The following is a 26,619-nucleotide window of genomic DNA, read 5'->3' as shown; positions in this document are numbered from 1 at the left end:
TACTATGAAACCCAAATTTTGTCAGTCATGTGTTTTTGGGAAACAAATTCGATTACCTTTTATTGATTCGTATAATACTACGTTTATGCCATTTGATATTATTCATAGTGATCTTTGGACGTCTCCAATTCTCAGTTGTGGGGGTCATCGATATTATATTTTGTTCATTGATGATTATAGTAATTTTTTATGGACTTACCCGCTTGCTAACAAATCCCAAGTTTTTTCTACATTCACCACTTTTGCAAATCTCATCAATACCCAATTTAACCTTAAAATTAAACAATTTCAATGTGATAATGGCCGCGAATATGCCAATTCTTCCTTTCACCAATTTTGTAATCAACATGGCATGAAATTTCATTTCTCGTGCCCGCACACGTCATCTCAAAATGGTAAAGCGGAACGCAAGATCCGCACCATTAATAACCTTATTCGTACTATTTTAGCTCAAGCATCTCTTCCTAATACCTATTGGCATCATGCCTTGGAAGTTGCCACATACCTTCTCAATATCCTTCCTAGCAAACTTTTACATTATCAATCTCCCACTCAACGTCTTTATCTCACTCGTCCAACGTATGATCACCTACGCATTTTTGGGTGTTTGTACTTCCCCCTTATACCCTCCACGACTATTCATAAATTGGAGTATCGATCTATGCCATGTGTTTTTCTCGGGTATCCATCAAACCATCGTGGTTACAAATGCCTTGACTTAGCCACACACAAAATCATCATTAGTCGCCATGTGATTTTTGATGAAACTACATTCCCGTTTACCGATCGTTCGCCTACCGACCTTCGTTCTTATAATTTCCTTGAGTCCTCGGTTCACCCCCTCGTTTGGTCCACTGTTCCTTCCACCACCACATTACCTACACTAAACCCACCTTCTAGCCCACCCCACTTACAACCTATCGGCCCCACTAGCCCAACTATTTCTCCTCTCGGCCCACTAACCTCACATTCCTCTTCACCTTCACATAACAATACAGGCCCACTGTTACCCATTCCTACCAGCTCACCCATCGGCCCACAATCTTCACCTAATACTCTCAGCCCAACTTCACCTATTTCTACCAGCTTACCTATCGGCCCACAACATCTTAACCAACCTTCACCCGTTCAATCCCCTCAGCCCACTCATTCACCCCAATCGGCCCATTCTGATCCCACCATCCAACCGGTTCGTACTGTTCACTCAACCTCCTCTACCCACCCTTCCAACATACCCGTCTCATCTCAAACTACTCATGATCCACCTCAATCTTCTACCCGCACTATGCGTACTCGCGCCATGGATGGTATATCCAAACCACATCGCTTCCTTAATCTCCTTGCTACGCCCGTTGTCTCTTTAACCAAAACTCCAAAAGATGCCTTGTCCGTTCCGGAATGGTTTAATGCCATGACCTTGAGTTTAATGCCCTTATTAAAAATAAGACGTGGGAACTTGTCCCCCGCCAACCTAACATGAATGTGCTACGCAGTTTGTGGTTATTTCGTCATAAATATAAGTCCGATGGTACATTAGAACGGTACAAAGCACGTTTGGTTTGTGATGGGAGTAATCAACAAATTGGGGTGGATTTTGGGGAAACTTTTAGCCCGGTTGTTAAACCGGCCACTATTCGTACTGTGTTATCGATTGCATTGTCTCAATCATGGAAGATTCATCAGTTGGATATTACAAATGCATTTTTGCACGGTAATTTACATGAGACAGTTTATATGTATCAGCCTATGTGTAACAACTCTCATTAAAATCCGTAATTAGAATGATAATTACTCAATACGGGAAACCCTAATTGAGAAACCCAAGTAATTCTACACTAACCCTAAAAATTTCAGAACAATTGGAATTAGGATCAGGGCCCCTAAAACTCAGGGGGGATAAACCCTAGTTGATAATTATCAACAATTTTCGTTGTCACGGTAGAAATTGAGAAAATTGTAAAGTCAGCAAGCCTAACTGGGACACAAGGCTACCCTAGGGTAGATTGCTACCCCAGGCGAGTCGCGACAGGACCAGAGACATCTCCCGGGACACGCGGGAGGTACCAAATTCGGGTATATATAGGGGGGTCTGGGATTGAATCAGATTGCTTACTTCGACGTTAAAATTCTAAATGTTCGCTGAGATATAGTCGAAATACTATAAATACACACACGATCACGAAGTGCTGCCGCAAAACAGGGTAATAACTCGATCGCTATTACGATTCATTTTCCGACTGATCAATATATCCAATGGATGTTTAAGTGCCGCCCACATTAGGGTGATACTTTGTCGTTCGTCGTTAAATCGATGGATGTTTAAGTATCGCACTTTGTCGTTCGTTGTGAGAATTTGATCTCGTGAGTTATCGTAAATGCTGTATTGATTACTAACCCGGTTTTGTGTGCACTGTTATTTAAATTAGGTTAACAAGGCTAATCCATATTCTGTCCGTATTAAATCTACAATGTGAGTCATTCTCTTTTTATCAACTGTTTTATAATACTCCAAATTATTTTCAGAATTATAAATTACAGTGATTAAGTTTATGTAATCACCAAATTACAGCCAGTATGTGGGGTATTGTGCACATTACTACTGTTTTAATCACATTAGGTGGGCGAACCTAAAATTAAGTGATATACGTCATTCATTGGGGCAGCCAATGGTGATATGACCACAGTCACAGATCCGGTCGAGTGACAAATACTGTGGGTAGTTGGTAGATATCAGAAACATATGTAAAAACTCTTAATACTGTAAATTATAATAAACGAGTCATTTCAATAAACTGAATGATTCACTCAGTATTTCCCGCTGACAAAACCTTTTTCAAACATGTTTCAGGTGATCTATTGTAATTCAGGAAAAGTGCTGGGGAGCATTTCAAGCTTAAGATAGTGGCTCATTATAAAATAAAGAAATATGTTTTGTAAAAATAAAGATTTCTCAGTAAAATCTTGTTATTGTAAATTATCGGGGTTTTATCCCCAATTGTGAAATAAAATAATCGGGAAAAGTTTTTAGCTTTAAAACGATCCTGATGATAAAATTCCGCTGCTAAAATCACATAAATAAATATCACGGGATTTCTGTCCCGCGGCTCCTGAAACGGGTAAAACCTGGTCGGGGGCCGTGACACTATGGGTTTTCGGCATCAACACTTTCCGGATTATGTCTGTCGTCTCAACAAGTCTCTTTATGGCTTGAAACAAGCACCACGAGCATGGTACCAACGGTTTACTGATTTTGTTCTCTCTATTGGGTTTCGACAGACTCGTTCTGATCACTCTCTGTTCGTTTATCATCATGGTACTACTGTTGCTTATCTTCTTATATATGTTGACGACATTATTCTTACGACGTCTACAGATCAGCTTCGGGATCATCTTATGCGTCGTTTAGGTGACGAATTTGCCATGAAAGATCTTGGCCGTCTTAGTCATTTTCTTGGGGTTCAAGTCACTAGAAAGGCCAATACTATGTTCCTCTCGCAACAACAATATGCAACTGACATTATTGAACGGGCCGGTATGTCTTCTTGTAACCCGGTTGCCACGCCAGTTGATTGCAATCCGAAACTGAGTGCCACGTCTAGTCCAGAGTTTGATAATCCAACTCAGTATCGTAGTTTGGCAGGTGCACTTCAATATTTGACATTCACCAGACCTGACATTAGTTATGCGGTTCAGCAAGTGTGTATGTACACGCATTCACCTCGTATTGATCACTCGAATGCACTCAAACGTATCATCCGCTACTTAAAGGGCACGGCCTCCTTTGGTCTTACTTTGGGCTCCATTGGTGATTTTTCTCTTCGTGCATACACAGATGCTGACTGGGCCGGGTGTCCTGACACACGCAGATCTACATCCGGGTACTGTGTTTATCTTGGTTCTAATTTATTGTCGTGGTCATCCAAACGTCAAGCGGTTGTTTCTCGATCTAGCGCTGAAGCTGAATATAGGGGTGTTGCAAATGTAGTTGCTGAATTATCTTGGCTTCGCAATCTTCTTCTGGATCTTCACAAACCCATGCGTAAGGCAGGTATTGTTTTTTGTGACAACATCAGCGCTGTGTATCTTTCGGGGAATCCAGTTCAGCATCAGCGTACTAAGCATATTGAGCTAGACATACATTTTGTTCGTGAACTTGTTAAGCGTGGTCAGGTCCGTGTCTTACATGTTCCCTCCAGATTTCAGATTGCTGACATCTTCACCAAAGGCTTGCCTCGGATACTATTTGATGATTTTCGGTCTAGTCTCAGCATTCGGCCTCCTCTAGCTTCGACTGCGGGGGTGTAACAGAATATAGATATATATTTGGAATGTAAATATCCTATGGGATTGTGTCAATCTATTGATTAGAATAGGATATCATGTATACATGTATATATACGATTCATTGTGAATGAAGGAGGCAAGGTTTCAATCCTAATATATATAATAATTTTTATTTAAGAGTGGATGTAGTGAACATGAGTACATGATATTGTCACATATCTAATTTTAGATGTAAAGTATATCGTTAAAACCACATTTGTTTGGTCCATTTGCATATAAGCTACATCCTTTTATTTAAATACATACATATTACTTTCATAATTTACTGTTCACATAAAAATTTATTTTGTTTACAACTATTTGATGCCCCGCCCGCGTTGCGGGGCGTTAGGCCGAATATTTCTAAAACAATTAAAAAAACAATACCATAGCTTTGCTAGAAAAAAAAACGAAATCGATGACAAGACTGTAATTTTGAGGTCGGGGCAAAACTGTAATTTCTCTGGACTAATGAGCGAGTGTTAGGCAGCCGCTTAGCATGAAAAAATATTAAATCGAGTCAACCAATTAAAACAAAACACTTCTATAGTTTTGCTAAAAAAACTAAAACAATGACAATACCGTAATTTTGAGGTAGGGGAGAAATTGTAATTTTTGGCTGGGCTAAAATCGTAATTTATCAAAAGCTAAAGTGATGTCGATACTGTTATATTTTAAGCAGGGGCAAAATCGTAACTTTGAACATGGGCAAATTCATAAATTTTAACTGGGGTAAAATCGTATCATACACGGGCCAATGGGGATTTAAAAAAATAACTAAAACGATGGCAATTCTGTAATTTTGAACTGTGGTAAAATTGTATTTTTTGGCTAGAAAATCGTAATTTGCCAAAAGCTAAAGCGATGGCAAAACTGTATTTTTTTAGCAGGGACAATATCGTAACTTTGAACAGAAGGCAAATAGCAAAAAAAAAAATAAATAAATAAATAAATAAAAAATAAAAATAAAAATAGAAAGCTCAACCGCCTTTTTCCACCGGTGGAATCCAAGACCTATTGCCGCCGACTTTTGGTTTTGTAGATATTGAATGAATGAATATATTATCACGTCTTTTTTTTTTTTTTGAATAGCAACACGAAACTTTTATTTCTCAACAAACCAACAGGAATCATAGCAAGGTACTATGATACCAAATGTCTACAGCCATAATAAAAAACACAGAGAGTAAACTAGAGCTATAATTAACTACCATTCACCATGTAAAATACATCCACTTTTCCCACGAATCCAGCCGCAACTTTGCCTTTTGTTTCATCCATTGATACGATTCTTCTTTGATCTCTTCGATCATCTTATAAACTTCACCATCTCTTGCTCTAAATAGTATTTCATTCCGGTTCCTCCATATTACCCAAGAAGTTAATAAATAAATGGCATGCACAGCTTTTTTCCTCACCTTTGGCCAATTTGCATTATTCAGCGTTTTGAAGACTTCCTCGAGTGTTACTGGTTTCCTCGCCAATGTTGCTTTGACCCATGTATTGACTTGCTCCCAAACTATTTCCGCAACCCTGCAGTTAACAAGAACGTGATCTGGTGTTTCCTCTTCCATGTTGCATACTTTACATATTTCAGTCAGAATCGGGACACCTCTCTCTTTCAGTTTTGTTGCCGTCGGTATCTTGCCTTTTATTGCTCTCCATACGAACATGCTACACTTTTGTGCTGCCCAGTTATTCCAGAAAAAATCATCTGCTGGTTCGTTCAGGTCTATGCTTCTTGACAGTGTACTTCTTACGTTCTTCACCGAAAAATCCAAATTATCTTCACCTTTCCATATCCACCTGTCACTTGCCGTTGATACTCTCGCTTGGTTCAGTATACCCTGCATAAGTTCCATTTGAAGCTTTTCGGTGTCAGTACTAGGTGTTTTCAGCCATGCCCAATCCCACAGAATACCTCCGTTTATTTGTTTGTAACAATCCTTCACATTTACCCTTTTATCCTTTGCTAGTTGGTAAAGTAGAGGGAATTTGTCTCTTAACGGTATTTCTCCAACCCAAATATCTATCCAAAATAGAGTTTTGTCTCCTGAACCTATTTTACTGATAAGATGTTTTTCAATTTCCACACCTCTTTTAAGCAAATCTTTCCTTGTTTCTACAATCGTTTTCCATATCCCTGTTTGATCTTTCCTCAACGGAACCATAGAGATTCTCCTCTTGTTTTTGTGGATTGCATTTATAACCTTTGCCCATAACTGCTGTGGTTCCGTTTTTAAACGCCACCACCATTTTACGAGTAGAGCTAGATTAAGGTCTCGAATGCAGCCTACGCCGAGACCACCGAACTTCTTGGCTGCCACGATCTTTTCCCACTTCACCCATCTCATCTTTTTATTCGAATTGCACCCTCCCCATAAAAATTTCCTTCTAATACCCTCTAACACTTTTATAACGGTAATCGGACATTTGTACAAAGACAAATAATAATTCGGTAAGCTTCCTAGGACTGCTTTTAATAGAATAACACGCCCTGCAAAAGATAGTAGCTTTGCTTTCCAACTCGATAATCTTCTATTGAAAGTATCAATGACTTCCTTCCAACTATTTACACGATTCATGTTTGCACCAACTTTCAACCCCAAGTAAGTAAACGGAAACTTACCAGGTTTGAACCCAAGTGTCTCCGCCATCATGGTAATCTCTTCTTCTTCTAACCCAACCCCGAATAATTGACTTTTAGACGGATTAATTTTTAGGCCGGATATAAGGTTGAAGCATCTTAGAATTCTTTTCAGATTCTTCATATTATTCTCTTCCCATTCCCCCACGAAAATTGAGTCATCCGCATACAGTAAATGAGTTATCATCAAGTTCTCCCCTGGCAGTTTCACCCCCGAAAAGATACCCTCTTCCTTAGCCTTTGTCATCATTACATGAAGGGCTTCCATCGCTACAATAAAAAGGAAGGGAGATAGGGGATCTCCCTGTCGTAACCCTCTTTTGTATTGAAATTCTCCCGTTGGTGCTCCGTTTACAAGAATAGACCCTCTCCCGGTAAATAAAATTCCCATTACCCAGTTTCTCCATTTGGGTGGAAAGCCCATATGCGCTAAGATAGAAATCAAAAATTTCCAATTTAGCGTATCGTAGGCCTTTTCGATGTCCGCCTTAAAAATAAACATCTCCTTTTTAGCTTTTTTCGCCCAACCCACAATTTCGTTTATTATCAAGGGTCCATCTATTATATTCCTTCCCGAAATAAAAGCTGATTGGGAACAAGACACCACACTATTCAAAACATTTTTCATTCTAATCGCTAATACTTTAGATATGATTTTGTTTATTACCCCAACTAATGAGATGGGACGAAAGTCGGAGAAAACCATCGGATCAGTTACCTTTGGTATTAATGCTATGAATGATGAGCTACATGAATGGTGTAATGATCCATGGATGAAAAATTGTTGCATCACATCCATAATTCCTGGTTTTAGCTCCTCCCAGTACATCTTGATGAGTGAGAAGGTAATACCGTCAGGTCCGGGTGCTTTATCTCCCCCACATTCCCATATTGCATTCCTGACTTCGTCTTCTTTGAAGTGCTCGATGAGGCTAGAACTTTCTCTTTCATTTAGCCTTTTAAATCCGTCCATCCCCATTCTTGGTCTTGAATTAATCGGTTCCTTGAATTTTTCTTTGAAAGCCAACATAAACTTTTCTTTGATGACATTTGCATCTGATATCCAGCTGCCTTCTATCCACAAACCATTTATCCGATTACGTGCTTTATGACTATTCACAACTGCGTGGAAAAAACTGGTGTTCTCATCCCCCATCGCAACCCATTTTAATCGTGATTTTTGAATTAAGTCTTTAGATCTCGCCTTATGCCACTCCTTTATTGTTCTTTTGTAACCTTGCCAAGTCTCAATCTCTTGTAACGTGAGACTTCTACTTTCCGCTTCTGCTTCTATTTTATCACGTCTTTTGATTGTGTAATAGTAAGTAAAACTTTTCAAGTCTACGATATTATGATCAAAACAAATTTTAATGGAAAGAGTAAAATTAGGAAATGTCACTATTTTGCTATAAATTAACTAAAACAATGTAGTAAAATAAATTTAAGATTAGATGTATAGCTTATTTATTATATAAAATAGGTTTCTTGAATTTTAATAAACCTAGTATAATGAAAAACTTGTCTACATCTAATTAGCAATTGATTGATATTTTATCCTAACTAGAATTATGACCCGCCGCAATGCGGTGAGGATTCTTTAGTTATAACTAAGTCGATTTAAGACGCGCACGTTATGTTGAACCTGTCAAACGGGAAAAAATAGACGATGTAAAAACGTTCACCCACACACGCACGTTGCGTCGTGTTAACTCGTAAAATTTAGAACGAAACATAAAAACGTTAAATCAAAGACGCACGTTCCGATGTATTAAGTCACAAAATTTAGAACGAAGTATAAAGCGAAAAATTTGCGGAAAACAAAAACTATAAAGGACCAAAGCTGAAAATTAAAAAAAAAAGTTGTGAGGATAGATTGCAAAAGATAAAAAGTTTTGTGTTAAAAGCAAAAAAAAAAAAAAGTTTTGGGTTAAAAGTAATTTATGAAATACTTTTGGGTGAAAAGTAAAAAAAATAATTTTTTAAAAACCCCCAAAAGCCAAGGTTTTAACAACAATATGCATAACCATTTTTTGTTTAAAAAACCCCCAAAGCCAAGATTACCACACATAAGTAAAAAAAATCAAAGTGGTTAAATTGCAAAAGATTGAAACTTTTGAATTAGAAGTGAAAAATCAAATTAATCAAAGTGGTTAAATCGTATAAGATAGATACTTTTGAATTAGAAGTGAAAAATCAAATTAATCAAAAGGGTTAAATTATCAAAGATTAAAACTTTAAACTTAAATTGTCAAATATTAAAACTTTAGGGTTAAAAGGAAAAAAAGATTAAACTTTAAACTTAAATTGTTAAAGATAAAAACTTTAGGGTTTAAAAAACTTTAAACTTAAATTGTCAAATATTAAAACTTTAGCGTTAAAAGGAAACAAAGATTAAACTTTAAACTTAAATTGTTAAAGATAAAAACTTGAGGGTTAAAAAGAAAAATTCTAGTTTTTTTTTTTTTGAAAAACTCCCTAAGCACATGTTACAACACATGTATGCATATTCAACTTGCTTATTTATATGTTAACTAGGGTTAAGAACCGCCCGCGTTGCGGCGCGGGTACAATATAAATATTGAATGGATTAGTCCAGACGTTATATGATGCATTAACCATATGAAAACACATATTTCGATGTATCCAAGTAAACTCAATGTAACATGTATAAGCATTGTGATTGGATCAAACGTAAAGTAGATCAAATTCATATCGAACAATCATAACGTATTATATGTTACCCAACTCAAACATAAAAAAGTAACGGGTATGAAGGAAAATATGCACATGTAATCAAAAGGGATTAATTAGAGCTTTCGGAAAAATGGTAGAAAAAGAAACCATAATTTGACTCCACTCGGTTCGAAACAAACTTTACGAAACATACATAAATAAACATGAAAACATATTATATTTGACCTGAATCATTTCCCAAAAAAGTTTACGTCAAAACGTAGAACAACTTGAATTTATACCAAAACGTACATAAAAATATGCACGTAAAAATGGTTTCTTTAAACGAAAATTAATGTATTATATTTGACCTGACTCGTCTATAAAAAAAGTTTACGTCGGAATGTAGAACAAATCATATTTATACATACCCGTACATAAAATACGCACGTAAAAAATAGTTTTTAAGTAAAGGAAGTACATGGGTAAGCAGAAACAAAATATGAGTAAAAAATTTAGTAGGTTAAAAACGTTCGTAAAACCGTGCCAAGTAGTAGCAATGCCACAACGACATCGACTCTCAACATCGTAAAATAAAATAGATAAAATGGTAAAAATTGCACTGAACGAAAAACAGACTAAAATCGTTGAACCACGTACACCCGTTATAGTGTGTTAATACGAAGAAATTAACCAGAAACGTAAAACGTAGAAAATAATAACTTAGTCGCTCTAGGACTTGCCCGTTGCGGCGAACTTTTCAAAAGGGAAAAAATGGACGCGTTGCGACGGATCTGTCAAATATGAAAAAATAGAGCAAAAAATGTTAAACCTCACATGCACGCTACGACATGTTAGTGAAGAAATTAACCAGAAACATAAAACGTAGAAAATAATAACTTAGTCGATCTAGGACTTTCCCGTTGCGGCGAACTTTTCAAAAGGGAAAAAATGGACGGGTTGCGACGGGTTGCGACGGGTATGTCAAATTGTAACACCTCGAATTTTTGTGTCCAATAATGTGTTAACACGTGTCTTTTGTTTACACGTGGCATTGATATTAAATAAAGGACCAATTTTGACAAATCTTGAAAGTATATCAATTCGAGGGTTATAAACGTCAACAAGGGTAAATATACTGTATAGTAACCCTAAATAATGCTTGAACCTTCAAACGAATAAATCATAGATCGTACGGAAACGAAACGCGGAAGAAAGTGAGAGATTACGAGCTACAGGGGTTAACTGTGTCAACATGTTTAATTATACCTCTGAGTGACCCTTTAACGTTCCCAAGGCTTCGTAACAGTATTATACGCTCACTAGAATATACTGTATAAATTCCGCGAAGTTCCGTCTTAAAACGAAAGAGTTATACTCAAATTCGTATGAGAAGGGTTAAAAGCGTCAACAGTGAAAGTTAAGGCTTTCCAAATAATTAATAAATAAACCGGGGACTTAATAGCGCGGATAAATAACACGAGGCCCCTATCGGTAAATAACCGAGGGCCAAACCGCAAAGTTACCCCTTCAAACCCGAAGGGTCAGGTAAATCATTACGAAAGATTTCGTTATTAATTACCAGGATTTCGTAATCATTTCAAAAGATTTTAAAAATCTGAAAAACAGGCCTCACGCGACCCGCATTGCATGTTGGTTAAGTTGAGGCGGGCCGCGCGCCTTCTCTTTTACTCGTCTGATATTTAGATCCCAGGCGGCCCGCATTGTAAACGCATGGAACTCCCATGCGGGCCGCATTAGACGCCCAGATGCAGAAAGTTGTAACTACTTGCCTTTTGGAGCATTTGAACGATCAAAACTTCAATTAATGAAGCATGGGCGCCCCCTACTCGACCCATGCACCTTAGGGACACCTGCCCATGATCCATGATCAAATGTAGGCTGAGTTGTGATGATCTTGAGGTCCTTTGAGCACTATAAATAGCAATGTTGAGGTTACAACATTCACACAACTCAAACACTTCCTTCTGATCATTCCAAGAGCTCCCTAGCATTCTCTTCTGTTCCATAAGCAAGAACACACTTCTGTAAGTCGTTCATAACCATTTTGGTCATGCATTTCCATAGTTTTAGCCTATAAACACAACCGTCGTAACTAACGGTTGTCATTACAATATCTTGCAAATGGTTCAGTCTTATGACGGATCAAGTTTTGAGTAGGTAATTATGTGGGTAATAAACCTCTAAAAAGGTTCCCCCTGATCACCACTCTAACTATGTCAAATATCGAGTCAAACGTGCGGTTAAAAAGTCAACAGAAAGCTATTTTAGCGATTTATGCATAATCTGTAATGTATATGTTATGAAACCTGTTTTAACACTTATAAAACATGATAATAAGTATATAAACTTGTTTGCGCTCGTTTGAATCGATCATTTGCTATATTGACCCGGTTCGGAGCCGAATGTCGCAAAAGTTTGACTTTTGTTTTGACTTCAGTTCTGACCCGTTTTAGTGAGGTATAAATATACCTTAGGACTCTCTTAGGACCAGGTCACATGTCGGTATAAACCTCTGTGATCGGTTCATGAGTTATCCGAGTCTTTTGCGCATTTCCGTCATTCGCCTAAAAGTTGACCGTAACGGCCTTTTAAAATTAAAATGAGTGTTTCGGACACGTGAACGGACCATAACCTTGCTTACTAAATTATAAGCATGTCCTTAAAGTTTCACGTCAATCCGAGGTCTAGAATGAGAGTTATGCTAAATAGCGCGTTTTAAGTAAACTTTAGTAATTAACGGCGCAATTAGCATAACACCTATCTAAACCAAGATTTCGTCACCAAATCTTTTACCCACTGTTATAAATTAATATTTTGGGAATTTTAAAGATTTTTAATAATTTTTACCTCGCTCATAACCTGCGGTTATGGCTACGGTTCGGTAAATACCGAATATACCCTTTTCGGCCAAAACATGAGTTCTACAAGGTCTTTTGACCCGATTCCAGTTGCTACTGGTTCTAAATAATAAATAAAGTATTTTAAGCTTTATAAGCTGTTCGGGAAACTCAGATTTCCTGTAGAACTCGAAAATCCCTTTAAAAGTCTTTAAAATGACCGAAAAGCCCCTACGGGGCATAATATTAACTTAGACTCGTTACGGGCATCACGGAAGGTATCCTACTGATACCACAACTAATTTAAGGCATATTGACTTAGGAAATAAGCGTACGACTCCCATGGTTAACCGTTTCGCCTATTGCGCGCACGGTTCGGCTTATGAAACTAGTTTTCATAAATTAGCCGATACGGGTCAAATTATATTATTTGAACCCCAAAATCCAGAGTGTGAACCATTAACCCATATAAAACAAGTCTCTGAACTTGTTGGGACAGAATCACACTCCATTCTCGGTTTTCGCCTTTCACGCGATTAAACCATATCTATATATATCGGAACCAACCGGTCTAGGCTACGGCCATTATAACGACTCGTTAGGGTTCTAAGAGGTTAATTAAAACCTTCGTTCCAGATTAGGAGCCCCAGTAAAAGCTATCGGTGATTTAATCCAATTAAGGAAATATACTTGCAAAGGTAAATACTTTAACTTATTTCCCCTATATGGGCTTGGGTTACGGTATATTAATACCGCTTGATTGAGCATTATATTCTTCCATCGCTTAGGTGGTTAATTATATAACAACCCTCGGTAAAACCGACGTCCTCATAATAATTCTGATACCCTAATATATCTCTAAATATATCTATGTGTTTTTATATGTACCCCTTAGGTGAAAACCGAGCCCTCGAAATAGAGTATATTATATAAAATAAATAAAAAAACAATAATAGTTAAGTTGAGGCGGGCCGCATAGACCTCACCTCAACCTAACGCGGGCCGCGCGAGTAGTAACCAGGATTTGCCAAAACTTTAAGCCCAAGCGGGCCGCGTAAATGATGGATTAAGTCCATGCGGGCCGCGAGTGTCCGGAATTGTGGCGTGACCCAGAGCGGCCACGTGTCCAAGTCGTGTCGAACCTATTAGATGACCCGGATCAGCTAAGCCTAGGCCCTAGGCCAGGCGGGCCGCGTAGAACCAGGCCCAAACTCCACGCGGGCCGCGTGGGGACGCGATTTCACAACTATAAATAGAGGGCATCGGGCCTTCAGTCTGATCGCTCAAATCTTTTCTTTCTTTCTAAATTTCTGTAGTAGTGTTACTATAGCCGGGCATTATACCCCCTAAAATAGCGAGGTTCTGCTACGATGTAAGTATTATAACCCCTGGAGACGTATTAGATACGCTGCCCGATTGATCTAGGGTTCCGTAACGGCTGTCGTGGTTCTGCCCGACGTAGTCGTTGGAATGCCGTCTCGGGGAGGGTATTACTAATGTTAAAATGGGTTATTATACTAACACACGTGCATTTGTGTAATTTATAGATTATCTCCAGGAAACCATTACGAAAAACCTAAAACAGCAATGTGAGTAATCTTCTTTTTGAAAACTGTTTTTACAAAACCTTAAATTTCCATGCGAATAACAGTTATTGAGTATTTGTAAGAATACAATTACAGTCGGTAAATTTGGGGTTTTGTATACAAAATTTGTTACCACCTGGTAAAGGAGTAACATGACCATAAGTCGGAACGACATTACCGTGTGGTGGTAATTGATATAACTTGGAAACAAATGTAATTGCGGATGCGCCCTCAATACTGTTCACTGTGAATTTTTATTTAAACTTGATTAAACTGGGATTCACTCACCAGTATTTCCCACTGACAAAATGTTTTTAAAACGCGTTTCAGGTAACAATATGTGAAAGCCAAATAGAAGCCAGCTGGACAGCACTGAAGGCTTGGAAAAGTGGCAATAAAGTTACCTAAGAATAAAATGGATGTTTTATTAAATAAATAGGATTTATTCCTATGAAACGTGTGTATTAAAAACTTGGGTTTTTTACCCATATGTTTAATGTTATAAATATGGTGGTTTACTCTGATTAAAACATTTCCTAACTACGGTCCTGATGAAAATTTCCGCTGCCAAATTGAATAAATAAATGTGATACCACCGAAACTGGTTCACGGCTGCCCGTTCCCGGGAGATAGGGATCGGGGGCTGTGACAGAAGGTGGTATCAGAGCTATGCCACTGATTCAGCCACAGAAGTGTTCTGCTGACATCAAAATTCAAAGTGTTAGGAAATAAATTATGGAAATACGTGTATAATTGTATTTCTTGCTATGTGTTATCTGACTATTTGTTAGTTTACAGTATGAGTGACCAAGGACCTTCTGACGCCTATCGTCAACTGTCTGGTTCGCCTAGGAGCGAAGGCACCTCCTCTTCTCAGCCTGCCCTCTCAGGGTATTCTGCTGACACAGAAGAAGGGATCTTTGTGTTTAAGGCTCAGTCTGAAGAGCCATTTCCTCAGAAAAAGAGGGGATGGTTCAGTAGGGGAGCGCATGAACGTAGGAAAAGAATGAAAAAGTTGCAGGAACAGCGAGTGTTAGCCGCAGCAAAAAGAGAAACTGATGCTTATAATCAGGATATGCTCAATAGGGGTATCGCTAATATCCATATTTTAGCAACCACTGCTGCTGACCCAAACCTGGAACAAATGCTAGCACCACAACCACAAAATCCTGATCAACCCATGGAAATAGAAAACCAGATAGAAATGCCTGATTTCAACCCGGAGGAGATACCTAGGGTACCTGCACCTGATCCTCTAGACCCAAACAATTACGACCCCTGGTGGGACGATGTTAGGGATTATGTGCAACAAAACCCAATTCAGGAAAATGTGCCAATGCCAAATCTAGGAGCTTACCCAGGGTTAGATCCACAAGATCCCTATAATATTACTGATGCTTATGTTAGGGAAATCCTAGAAAATCCATACCCTTACCAGTTCCCGTATCAAGCACCCGCACCACAAATTCCAAACCCAGTCCTAGAACCTGCACCCCCAATGAGTGCAGAAAATGTCCAGGAACTTAGGACTTTCGGGGAGGAAATTTTAGAAAGCAGTGATCGTATGCGACAGGTGGGAGAACGCCTCGTATGGAAATACGATGAGCGTAATATGGATTTTTGGATGAATCCATATCAGTGAAGGTGATGGTAGAAACAGTAATAATAATAATAATAAAATAATATATGTGTGTATGTGTTAGAAAAAAAAAAAAAAAAAAAAACTACGGATGCATACTATTAGTATTGTAGTTTTACATTTCAGTCGGTACTGTAAATTTTATTTCCGTACTGGTGTGTATTGATGCATACTATATAAATAGAGTAAAAGTCGCAATGCTCGACGTTTTTGGATAAACGTGCGTGTTATGAGATTGGATATATTCAAATATTAATTGTGATATTAATATTTGGTAAATGTTTAAAATTCAGATGGCCGACGCGGGAAATCAAGAAAATCTGAACAACGATAACCAGAGTAACATTAACGTGGTTAATGAGAATTCGGACAATAATAATAACGGAAACCAAATGGATAATAGTGCCGTTCAGCATATTGTGGCACAGGGAATTATAGATGCAATGCCATTTATTATTCAAACAGTCCAGGAAGCGAATAATAAAAGTAAGCATAGCAGTAAGCGACCAACTGAACCAGAAAACAGCGTAAACAATGGACCCATACTTCAAGCGCCCATTCCCAAAAGAAGAAGAACCATGCCACATGGTTGTTCTTACAAAGAATTCTGGTCCTGCAAACCAATAGAATTCTCGGGCAATGAAGGACCCATTGCAGCTTTACGCTGGATAGAGAAAACTGAGGCAGTTCTGAAAATAAGCAAGTGTGCTGAAGAAGATAAAATAATGTTTGCTTCAAATCTGTTTAAAAATGCAGCCTTAGAATGGTGGAACACTATCCTCCAATCCAGAGGAAGTGATAGGATTTATAATATGGAATGGGAAGAATTCAAGAACATGGTAGAAAGGAAATTCTGCCCTCCCAATGAAAAAGAGCAAATAGCAAATAAGTTTCTGAATCTAAGAATGACCGGGGTAGACAGTAAGGGTTACACTACCACATTCTTTGAATATGCTAGGATAGTACCTACCCTTGCATCACCTGAACCGGTATTAATCTCCCGTTACATCTGGGGATTAATTGGAGAAATTAGACATGTAGTCAAGGCTGCTAGACCCCAAACCATAGAGGAAGTTGTAGAACTAGCCAATACCTTGACAGATGAGTTAATCCGTACTAGAGAAGAAGACCAGAGGAGAAACCTAACCCAAAGGCTTACTCAAGAATTCCGTTCTGGGAATTCCAATCGTAGGAATGTAGGTTCTACCTCTACACCATACTGCAAAGCCTGCAAAAAGAAGCATTCTGGAAAATGCTCTACTTACTGTAATTTCTGCAAAGCACCAGGACATAAAGAGGAGACATGCAGAAGAAAACCAACTAATGGGATGTGCTTCAATTGTGGAGAAAAAGGTCATATCAAGCCAAACTGCCCAAAAGTGACCCCAGCTGCAATTAACAAGAACCCTAGAAATGCTAGAGCATTTGTTTTGACTGCAGACGAAGCCAAGATGATCCCAGACGTCATTGCTGGTACGTTTTTAGTTAATGATATTTTTGCTAAAGTATTATTTGACTCTGGTGCCAACCAAAGTTTTATTAATACTTCGTTTTGCAAACTCCTAAATCAATCATTAACTAAACTACCACAAGAATGTCTAGTGGAAACCGCAAATGGAGAAACTGTTAGGATTTCTGAAATCTTGCAAGGGGCAAGAATAGAAATTTTAAATCAAAAATTTAGGGCAAATCTTTACCCAATGAATCTGGTTGGATTTGATGTAGTATTAGGAATGGATTGGTTAATAGCCAATAAAGCCAGTATTTTATGTGATCAAAAGACAATTCAATTAAAATCACCAAGAGGTGAAAAGATCTCAATTAAAGGAGATAAACCTTTTAGATCCACTAAATTCATCTCTGTGATGAAAACTGCAAGTTGTATAAGAAAAGGATCTATTGTGTATTTGATTTCTATAATCACTAACACTAAAGGAAAAGAAGTAAAAGATATCCCAGTGGTATCCCAATTTTCAGATGTCTTCCCAGAAGAATTGCCAGGACTACCGCCAGACAGGGAAGTTGAATTCAGAATTCATCTGTTACCAGGAACAGCACCGATTGCCAAAGCACCTTACCGTTTAGCACCCGCTGAAATGCAAGAACTGAGGAAACAATTAGACGAATTGTTGGAAAAAGGATTCATACAGCCAAGCTCATCGCCATGGGGAGCGCCGATTTTATTTGTTAAAAAGAAGGACGGATCAATGCGTATGTGCATTGACTACCGCGAATTGAACAAAGTCACGATTAAGAATCGGTACCCATTACCGAGGATCGATGATTTGTTTGATCAACTTCAAGGAGCTCGATTTTTCTCTAAAATCGATTTAAGATCAGGATATCATCAATTAAAGGTACAGGAAGAGGATATTCCTAAAACCGCATTTAGAACAAGGTATGGTCATTATGAATTTACTGTCATGCCATTTGGTTTAACCAATGCCCCAGCCGCATTTATGGACATGATGAACCGAATATGTAAGCCATATTTGGATAAATTCATAATTGTCTTCATAGATGATATTCTAATTTACTCTAAAAGCAAAGAAGAGCATGCAAAGCACTTGCATTTACTTTTAAGTTTATTGAGAAAAGAGAAGCTTTATGCTAAGTTTTCAAAATGTGAATTTTGGTTAGAACAAGTGCAATTTCTCGGACATTTGGTGAATCATGAAGGAATTCATGTAGATCCAACAAAAATCGAAGCAATTACCAAATGGAAAACCCCAGAATCACCAACCGAGGTTAGAAGTTTCTTAGGATTGGCCGGTTATTATAGAAGATTTATTCGAGATTTTTCTAGAATAGCCATTCCTTTAACTAAGTTAACCTGTAAATCTGTTAAGTTTAAATGGGGATCAAAACAAGAAGAAGCCTTTAGAATCCTTAAGCAAAGATTAACCCATGCACCCATACTAGCATTACCAGAAGGAACTGAAGACTTTGTAGTCTTTTGTGACGCTTCTAAATTAGGTTATGGATGCGTATTAATGCAACGTCAAAAGGTTATAGCCTATGCATCTAGACAGCTTAAGAGTCATGAAGGAAATTATTCAACCCATGATTTGGAATTAGGAGCTATAATTTTTGCCCTTAAGATATGGAGACATTATCTTTATGGTAGTAAGTTTACCATATTCACAGATCATAAGAGTTTAAGATATGTCTTCGGGCAAAAAGAGTTGAATATGAGACAGAGACGCTGGATGGAATTACTTAGTGATTATGATTGTAATATCCAGTATCATGCAGGAAAAGCTAATGTGGTGGCTGATGCTTTAAGTCGAAAATATCACGAAAAGCCAAAAAGGGTACGTTCTCTTAAATTAAATCTACAAGTAGATTTAAACAATCAGATTAGAAAAGCACAAGAATTAGTAATCAAAGAAGATACTGAAAAGTTAAAGGGAATGATTAAGGAATTAGAACAAGGAACAGATGAAATTTGGAGATTCCATAAAAAGAGAATGTGGATACCTAAATTAGGAAATTTACGTCACCGTATATTAGAAGAAGCCCATAAGTCTAAATATACGATGCACCCAGGAAGTGATAAGATGTACCAGGATTTAAGGAAAAATTTCTGGTGGATAGGAATGAAAAAGGATGTAGCAGCTTATGTTTCTAAATGTTTAACTTGCTTACAAGTTAAAGCTGAACATCAGAAACCCTCAGGATTGTTACAACAATTAGAAATACCAGTTTGGAAATGGGAATGGATAACAATGGATTTTGTTACCAAATTGCCTAAAACAAGGAAAGGTAATGATACAATCTGGGTGATTGTGGATAGATTAACCAAGTCAGCTCATTTCTTACCAATGAAGGAAACCTTTAGTATGGAACAATTAGCCAAATTATATGTAAATGAAATTGTTTCATTACATGGCATTCCTTTATCAATTGTTTCCGATAGAGATAGCCGTTTTACTTCTCATTTTTGGTCAAGTTTCCAAAGAGCAATGGGAACCAGGGTAAATCTAAGCACGGCTTATCATCCCCAAACGGACGGACAAAGCGAAAGGACAATTCAGACAATGGAAGACATGCTTAGAGCTTGTGTAATTGATTTTGGAGGTAATTGGGACGAACACTTACCTTTAATAGAATTTTCTTATAATAACAGTTATCACACAAGTATCAGTGCTGCACCATTCGAAGCACTTTATGGACGAAAGTGCAGAACCCCAGTCTGTTGGGCAGAAATTGGGGAAAAACAATTATCTGGACCTGAGATAGTACAAGAAACAACTGATAAAATCATTCAAGTCAAGGAACGACTGAAAACAGCACGTGATCGCCAAAAGAGTTATGCTGATAACAGACGCAAACCCTTAGAATTTCAAGTGGGAGATAAAGTATTATTGAAAGTCTCTCCCTGGAAAGGAGTGGTAAGATTCATCAAAAGAGGAAAGCTTAGTCCTAGGTATATTGGACCTTTCAAAATTCTTAAAAAAAATAGGACCTGTAGCCTATCAGCTACAACTACCAGAAGAAATGGCAGGAATACATGATGTTTTTCATGTATCTAATCTTAAAAAGTGTCTAGCCGACGAATCACTCATAGTACCTCTTAAGGATATAGAGGTTAATGAGCAACTCAAGTTTGTAGAAAAGCCACTGCAAATTGAAGATAGGAAAATTAAGAATCTCAAGCATAAAAGACTAGTTCTGGTCAAAGTAAAATGGAATTCCAAAAGAGGACCCGAGTACACATGGGAACTTGAATCCGAAATGCAAAAGAAATATCCACACTTGTTCCAGTAGATCTCGAGGACGAGCTCTAAAACAAGGTGGGGAGGATATAACAACCCTCGGTAAAACCGACGTCCTCATAATAATTCTGATACCCTAATATATCTCTAAATATATCTATGTGTTTTTATATGTACCCCTTATGTGAAAACCGAGCCCTCGAAATAGAGTATATTATATAAAATAAATAAAAAAACAATAATAGTTAAGTTGAGGCGGGCCGCATAGACCTCACCTCAACCTAACGCGGGCCGCGCGAGTAGTAACCAGGATTTGCCAAAACTTTAAGCCCAAGCGGGCCGCGTAAATGATGGATTAAGTCCATGCGGGCCGCGAGTGTCCGGAATTGTGGCGTGACCCAGAGCGGCCACGTGTCCAAGTCGTGTCGAACCTATTAGATGACCCGGATCAGCTAAGCCTAGGCCCTAGGCCAGGCGGGCCGCGTAGAACCAGGCCCAAACTCCACGCGGGCCGCGTGGGGACGCGATTTCACAACTATAAATAGAGGGCATCGGGCCTTCAGTCTGATCGCTCAAATCTTTTCTTTCTTTCTAAATTTCTGTAGTAGTGTTACTATAGCCGGGCATTATACCCCCTAAAATAGCGAGGTTCTGCTACGATGTAAGTATTATAACCCCTGGAGACGTATTAGATACGCTGCCCGATTGATCTAGGGTTCCGTAACGGCTGTCGTGGTTCTGCCCGACGTAGTCGTTGGAATGCCGTCTCGGGGAGGGTATTACTAATGTTAAAATGGGTTATTATACTAACACACGTGCATTTGTGTAATTTATAGATTATCTCCAGGAAACCATTACGAAAAACCTAAAACAGCAATGTGAGTAATCTTCTTTTTGAAAACTGTTTTTACAAAACCTTAAATTTCCATGCGAATAACAGTTATTGAGTATTTGTAAGAATACAATTACAGTCGGTAAATTTGGGGTTTTGTATACAAAATTTGTTACCACCTGGTAAAGGAGTAACATGACCATAAGTCGGAACGACATTACCGTGTGGTGGTAATTGATATAACTTGGAAACAAATGTAATTGCGGATGCGCCCTCAATACTGTTCACTGTGAATTTTTATTTAAACTTGATTAAACTGGGATTCACTCACCAGTATTTCCCACTGACAAAATGTTTTTAAAACGCGTTTCAGGTAACAATATGTGAAAGCCAAATAGAAGCCAGCTGGACAGCACTGAAGGCTTGGAAAAGTGGCAATAAAGTTACCTAAGAATAAAATGGATGTTTTATTAAATAAATAGGATTTATTCCTATGAAACGTGTGTATTAAAAACTTGGGTTTTTTACCCATATGTTTAATGTTATAAATATGGTGGTTTACTCTGATTAAAACATTTCCTAACTACGGTCCTGATGAAAATTTCCGCTGCCAAATTGAATAAATAAATGTGATACCACCGAAACTGGTTCACGGCTGCCCGTTCCCGGGAGATAGGGATCGGGGGCTGTGACAAATTAAATAATATGATCGGCTCATTTAAACAGTTTTGTTGCTTATAAGCCTTTGGGGGGTTTAATGACCGTTGTCCCGGATATCCTTGGCATCATTTTACGAAATGGCCACGACCATCGACATCCCGGTGTAGGCGTACACCCGGTATAAAGTGTCGGCATTAAATTAAAAGACGTAGCCGTTGGTTTTTATACTACGGTTTTACGCAAACGTGGTGTGTCTATAAATCTTTAACCCGGCACGACCCGGGCTACTGAACGCATAAAAGAACATGTAAAACGTTCACAAGATTTTATTATAATTTTCCCAGGTTATAAAAGAGTTTGTGCCTTGTGCATTCAAATCAATTTTAATAAACATTTTCAAATGTGTCAGTTGAATGTATTTACCAGTGTAAACTGACGTATTTTCCCCAAAAAGATTAAGTGCAGGTACCTAAACGTAAATTGGCTGGTATTAGCTCCCTAGCGTCATGATAAGTCTCGCAAGCTTGATTGCAGTATCTGATGGAACAATACTTTATGTTTATTGCGATCCACTGTGGATATATTCAACCCCTGTAATACATTTGATATTATAACCAGAGGTTGAAGTTTATATATTTATCTTATTGCTTCCGCTGTGCATTATATAATTGTGTGGTTTGACTATATTGTTGCCAACATCGTCACGGTAATCCCCCACCGGGCCCACCGGTGAGACACGTGGAAATTGGGGTGTGACACAAATATGAAAAAATAGAGCAAAAAACGTTAAACCTCACATGCACGCTACGACATGTTAACTCGCAAAATTTAGAACGAAACGTAAAACGAAAAACTTGTGAAAGATAAAAAGTACGGGGGACCAAAGTTGTAAATAATAAAGTGTTGTGTTAAATTATAAAAGATGGAAAACTTTGGGTTAAAAGTAAAAAAATGGGTCAAAATATAAAATATAAAATGTTTGGATTAAAAGTAAAAAATTAAAGTTTTTTTTTTTTTTGAAATACTCCCCAAACACATGGTACAACTCATCAAAACAAGATGTAGTTGCTTATTTATAGTGGAATAATAATATTCTAAAAAAAGTTGCTTTACAAGTACATAAATGAAAGTTAGGGCAAACAAAGTTACTAATCTATTGTGGTAAAATTATCCGTGATAATGAAAGTAAAGGTTACAAGTCTTATACCAAATGGGCAATGCTTTAACAATAATCCCGAGGATTTTCTCTAGGGGAGGTCACCGGTTAGAATATTGTCCGTGACAAAATGTTATGCGTAAGCCAAAGGTTTTATCATAGTGTGCCTTCAGACGATGTGTTTTTTTTTTTTTTTTTGGAATTGGTGACGGGCCTCAGTGCTAAGTCACGAGTGTGGTGACCTTTTGTCAATGAGTGTACCCGCGTGTCCGAGCTTTGTTGGTCGTAAAAAAGATTACAAGTCTCATTAATCATATTACCGATATAAATTATTATTGGTGAATAAGTTAATTTTAAAATTATTAAAAATCAGCTTCCTTATGTAATAAACCAAATTAATATTATTTTAGACAAGAGTTTTAAGTAGGGATGAGATTTTTTACCGAAATACCGGTACTGTACCGGTACCATACCGGTACCGTACCGATGCCGTACCGTACCGATCATAAACGGTACCGGTATCGGTAATAGATTTTTTGAAATTCGGTATCGGTAAAAAACGGTATCGGTACCGGTATTTTTCGGTAAATACCGGTATTAATACCGAATTTAATAATCATCGGTAAAAAGCATGGAATCCATTGAAGTAAGTTAATTTCTTAATGGTTTGGTGATAAATTATCAACATATATTTTCTTATTTTTAGATTTTTAATATTTTTGTGTTTGGTTGTGTAAGGAAACCATACTATTGTTGAAGAAACACCTTTTGTCGAACTTGATGGTGACTCGAAATTGGGTAAAAGTCGAACCCACGGATGTTTAATATGTTTACCTTTTTTTTTTACATTCCTCTATATATTACTCTAGTTCAGTTAATAATGGATGGATGGGTTGCACATGATATTTTTTTAGGTAAAATAATGAATGACACCAAAGCGGTACCAATGTGGTAAAGTACCGAAATACTGGTACCGATATCGGTACCGTACCGGTACCAAATCTATAAATACGGTACGGTAATCGGTATCCACGTTTCCTTAATTTCGGTAACGGTATTTACGGTATCGGTATCGTACCGATCTCATCCCTAGTTTTAAGCAGGGCTGACCCTGAGAATTCATGTACCCTGTTCGAGCTCGAAAAAACGTGCCCTTAACGAAGGTCTGTTCCTGTGCGACGTTTCATTACCCAGTCCCGGATGAAAGAGTTGCCGCCCAGAATTGTTTTTTTTATTAGTTTTTAGAAAATATTTGGGTCTTGGGCTTACTAACCTAATGGGCTAAATAGTTTAAACAATATGATTTTTTTTAAGTGGGCCTATGTTAATATTTTTTTGGTTATACCCTATTAAATTTTTTTTACATATATAATATCGATTTTTTTTTTTAAAATTACGTGCCCTACGAAATCACGGGCCCTGTTCGGTTGTCCTCCCCGCCCTCCTTCAGGGCCGACTCTGGTTTTAAGTTACATGATTATAGTTACCAACAGAATCAATCTCGGCCACTTTTGAAACATCCACTAGACTAAACGGAGTACTCTGAGAAATTGAGAATAACCCGAATTCACCATCAATTACCGATAAAACGAATATGGTGTTAGAATTGATACCAAAGAACGTATTGAATCAAAACTCCTTTATTGATAATTGGTTACAACTGGTTACATAAATTCCATTATATATAACCTAAACAAGAAACCTATTTTGACTCAAATTAGGATTAAAAAACTAACTCAAAAAAACCCCTAAGTTTATGACTCGGTCACTTTTTACCCGAGCTTTGTAAGTCGGTCACTTTTTACCCGAACTTACACAAGATTAGACTAACAATCACCCCCCTAATCTTGTGACACCAATGAGTCCTCTCATCTCGATGAACTTCAACCATGCCAAGACTTTAGTAAGGATGTCGGCCCGTTGTAAATCTCCGCTCACGTGTTCCACTTTAATTTGCTCCCGCAATAAGTTCTCGACTTTCAAACTTGTCTCTTCATTTGATAAACCGAGCATCCATTTACCTATTGAATTGCTGAAAAACTGATCTGTCGCAGACTCGTCGCTAAAAGCTGTCACTGGCTGATCAGATTCTGTCGCTGACTGGTCAGATTTCGTTGCTAACTGGTCAGTCTGGTCGCTATATGTCTGCTGTGTCGCTGACTGCCCAGATTGGTCGCTAATTCCTGTTGCTGACTGATCTGTTTGGTCGCTAACTTCTGTCAAAATAGAGACTGGCTGGTCGCTATTTTCAGCCTTGTCATCTTTAGTCGGTATGCAAACTGGAGATACAACCTCAATATTAATCTTGTAAATGCGATTAGGTGAACGAGGTACCTTCATTAGCAAAGTTCCGTCTTGCTCAAACATCCAAAGTATACCGTCTTGGATTGCGATCTTGTACCCTGTCTCGTCCAACTGACCAATGCTTATTATATTACTTTCAAGTGCTGGAATATAGTAAACATCGTGCAACACCCTTTGTTCCCCATATTTTCCTTCCAAGATGACCATCCCTTGTCCTTTAATCTCTACGTATGACCCGTCTCCAAACTTCACTTTTCCCTTGATATTGTGATCGAGATTAGTGAACCACTCTTTTTTACCCGTCATGTGGTTACTCGCCCCGTTGTCAAGAAACCATGTATTGAGTTCACTTGGGCACGAAGCATACATCCTTGGAATAATACTTTCCTCGTCTAGAAACACATCATTAGTTTCTTCAAAGTGTGTTTGCAAGTAAAGAACCGGTTCAACCCTTTGAATAAGATTGTTTTCCTCGTCCTCGTCCTCGTCCTTTTTACGTGTAGGACAATCCGAAGAAAAATGCCCTAATTCATCACATCGAAAACACCTTATCTTAGAACGGTCCTTCTTTGGTTTTTGATTCGGTTCCTTGTCTTTGTCTTGACCCCCGATTTTTCCTCGACCGCGACCCCGACCTCTTTGACTAGACTCGGCCGTTCCTTTGCCTCGATCGTACCCTTCCTTTTTTCTAGCTTCCCACTCCTCATAAGTCAACAGTAACTGATCACTTCTAACCGGTTGCTCCTTATCTTCAAGGTTGACGCGTTCCTCATAGGCTATAAGACGACCTACGACATCATCAAATCCAACTGTCTTAAGGTTAAGAGATTGCTCGAGAGAAGCAACCATATGAATAAACCTTTTCGGCAAACCATGTAGAAACCTTTTAACCAGTTTCTCTTCTTTAATCACTGTTCCAAGAGAAGCAGATCTAGAAGCAATCCCTGAAATTTTTCCTGCGAACTCAGCGATCGTACTTGGTTCCTTCATCTTCAAACCCTCAAATTCCGACATTAAGGTTTGAAGTCTTGCTTCTTTCACACGTTCAGCACCTTGATTGCGAGATTTCACCGCTTCCCACATCTCTTTTGCTGAATCATTGTTCCCAATCTGCAACACTAGCTCTTCGGGTAACCCTTGGAATAGCAAAGCGATTGCTATAGAATCTTTGTGAGTATCGATGGTCGTTCCTGGGTCAATCACATCCCATACCTTGTAAA

The 26,619-nt window shown here is 38.1% G+C and overlaps 1 protein-coding gene across 1 annotated transcript; it reads left to right on the top strand.

The window, feature by feature from the left end:
- Positions 1-3,144: 3,144 nt before the first annotated feature.
- Positions 3,145-4,305, top strand: LOC110944096 (uncharacterized mitochondrial protein AtMg00810-like). The gene has a single exon (XM_022185811.1). The coding sequence runs from the start codon at positions 3,145-3,147 to the stop codon at positions 4,303-4,305; it is 1,161 nt and encodes a 386-aa protein (XP_022041503.1).
- Positions 4,306-26,619: the final 22,314 nt, after the last annotated feature.

Source organism: Helianthus annuus, chromosome 5 (genome assembly GCF_002127325.2).
Source record: "Helianthus annuus cultivar XRQ/B chromosome 5, HanXRQr2.0-SUNRISE, whole genome shotgun sequence".
NCBI lineage: Eukaryota > Viridiplantae > Streptophyta > Magnoliopsida > Asterales > Asteraceae > Helianthus > Helianthus annuus.
The sequence above is the reverse complement of the archived record's forward strand: the minus strand, read 5'-3'. Positions and strand labels throughout refer to the sequence as shown.

Coding starts and splice junctions, on each gene's coding strand:
- LOC110944096 (XM_022185811.1), top strand. CDS start 3,145: ATGGGTTTTCGGCATCAACACTTTCCGGATTATGTCTGTCGTCTCAAC.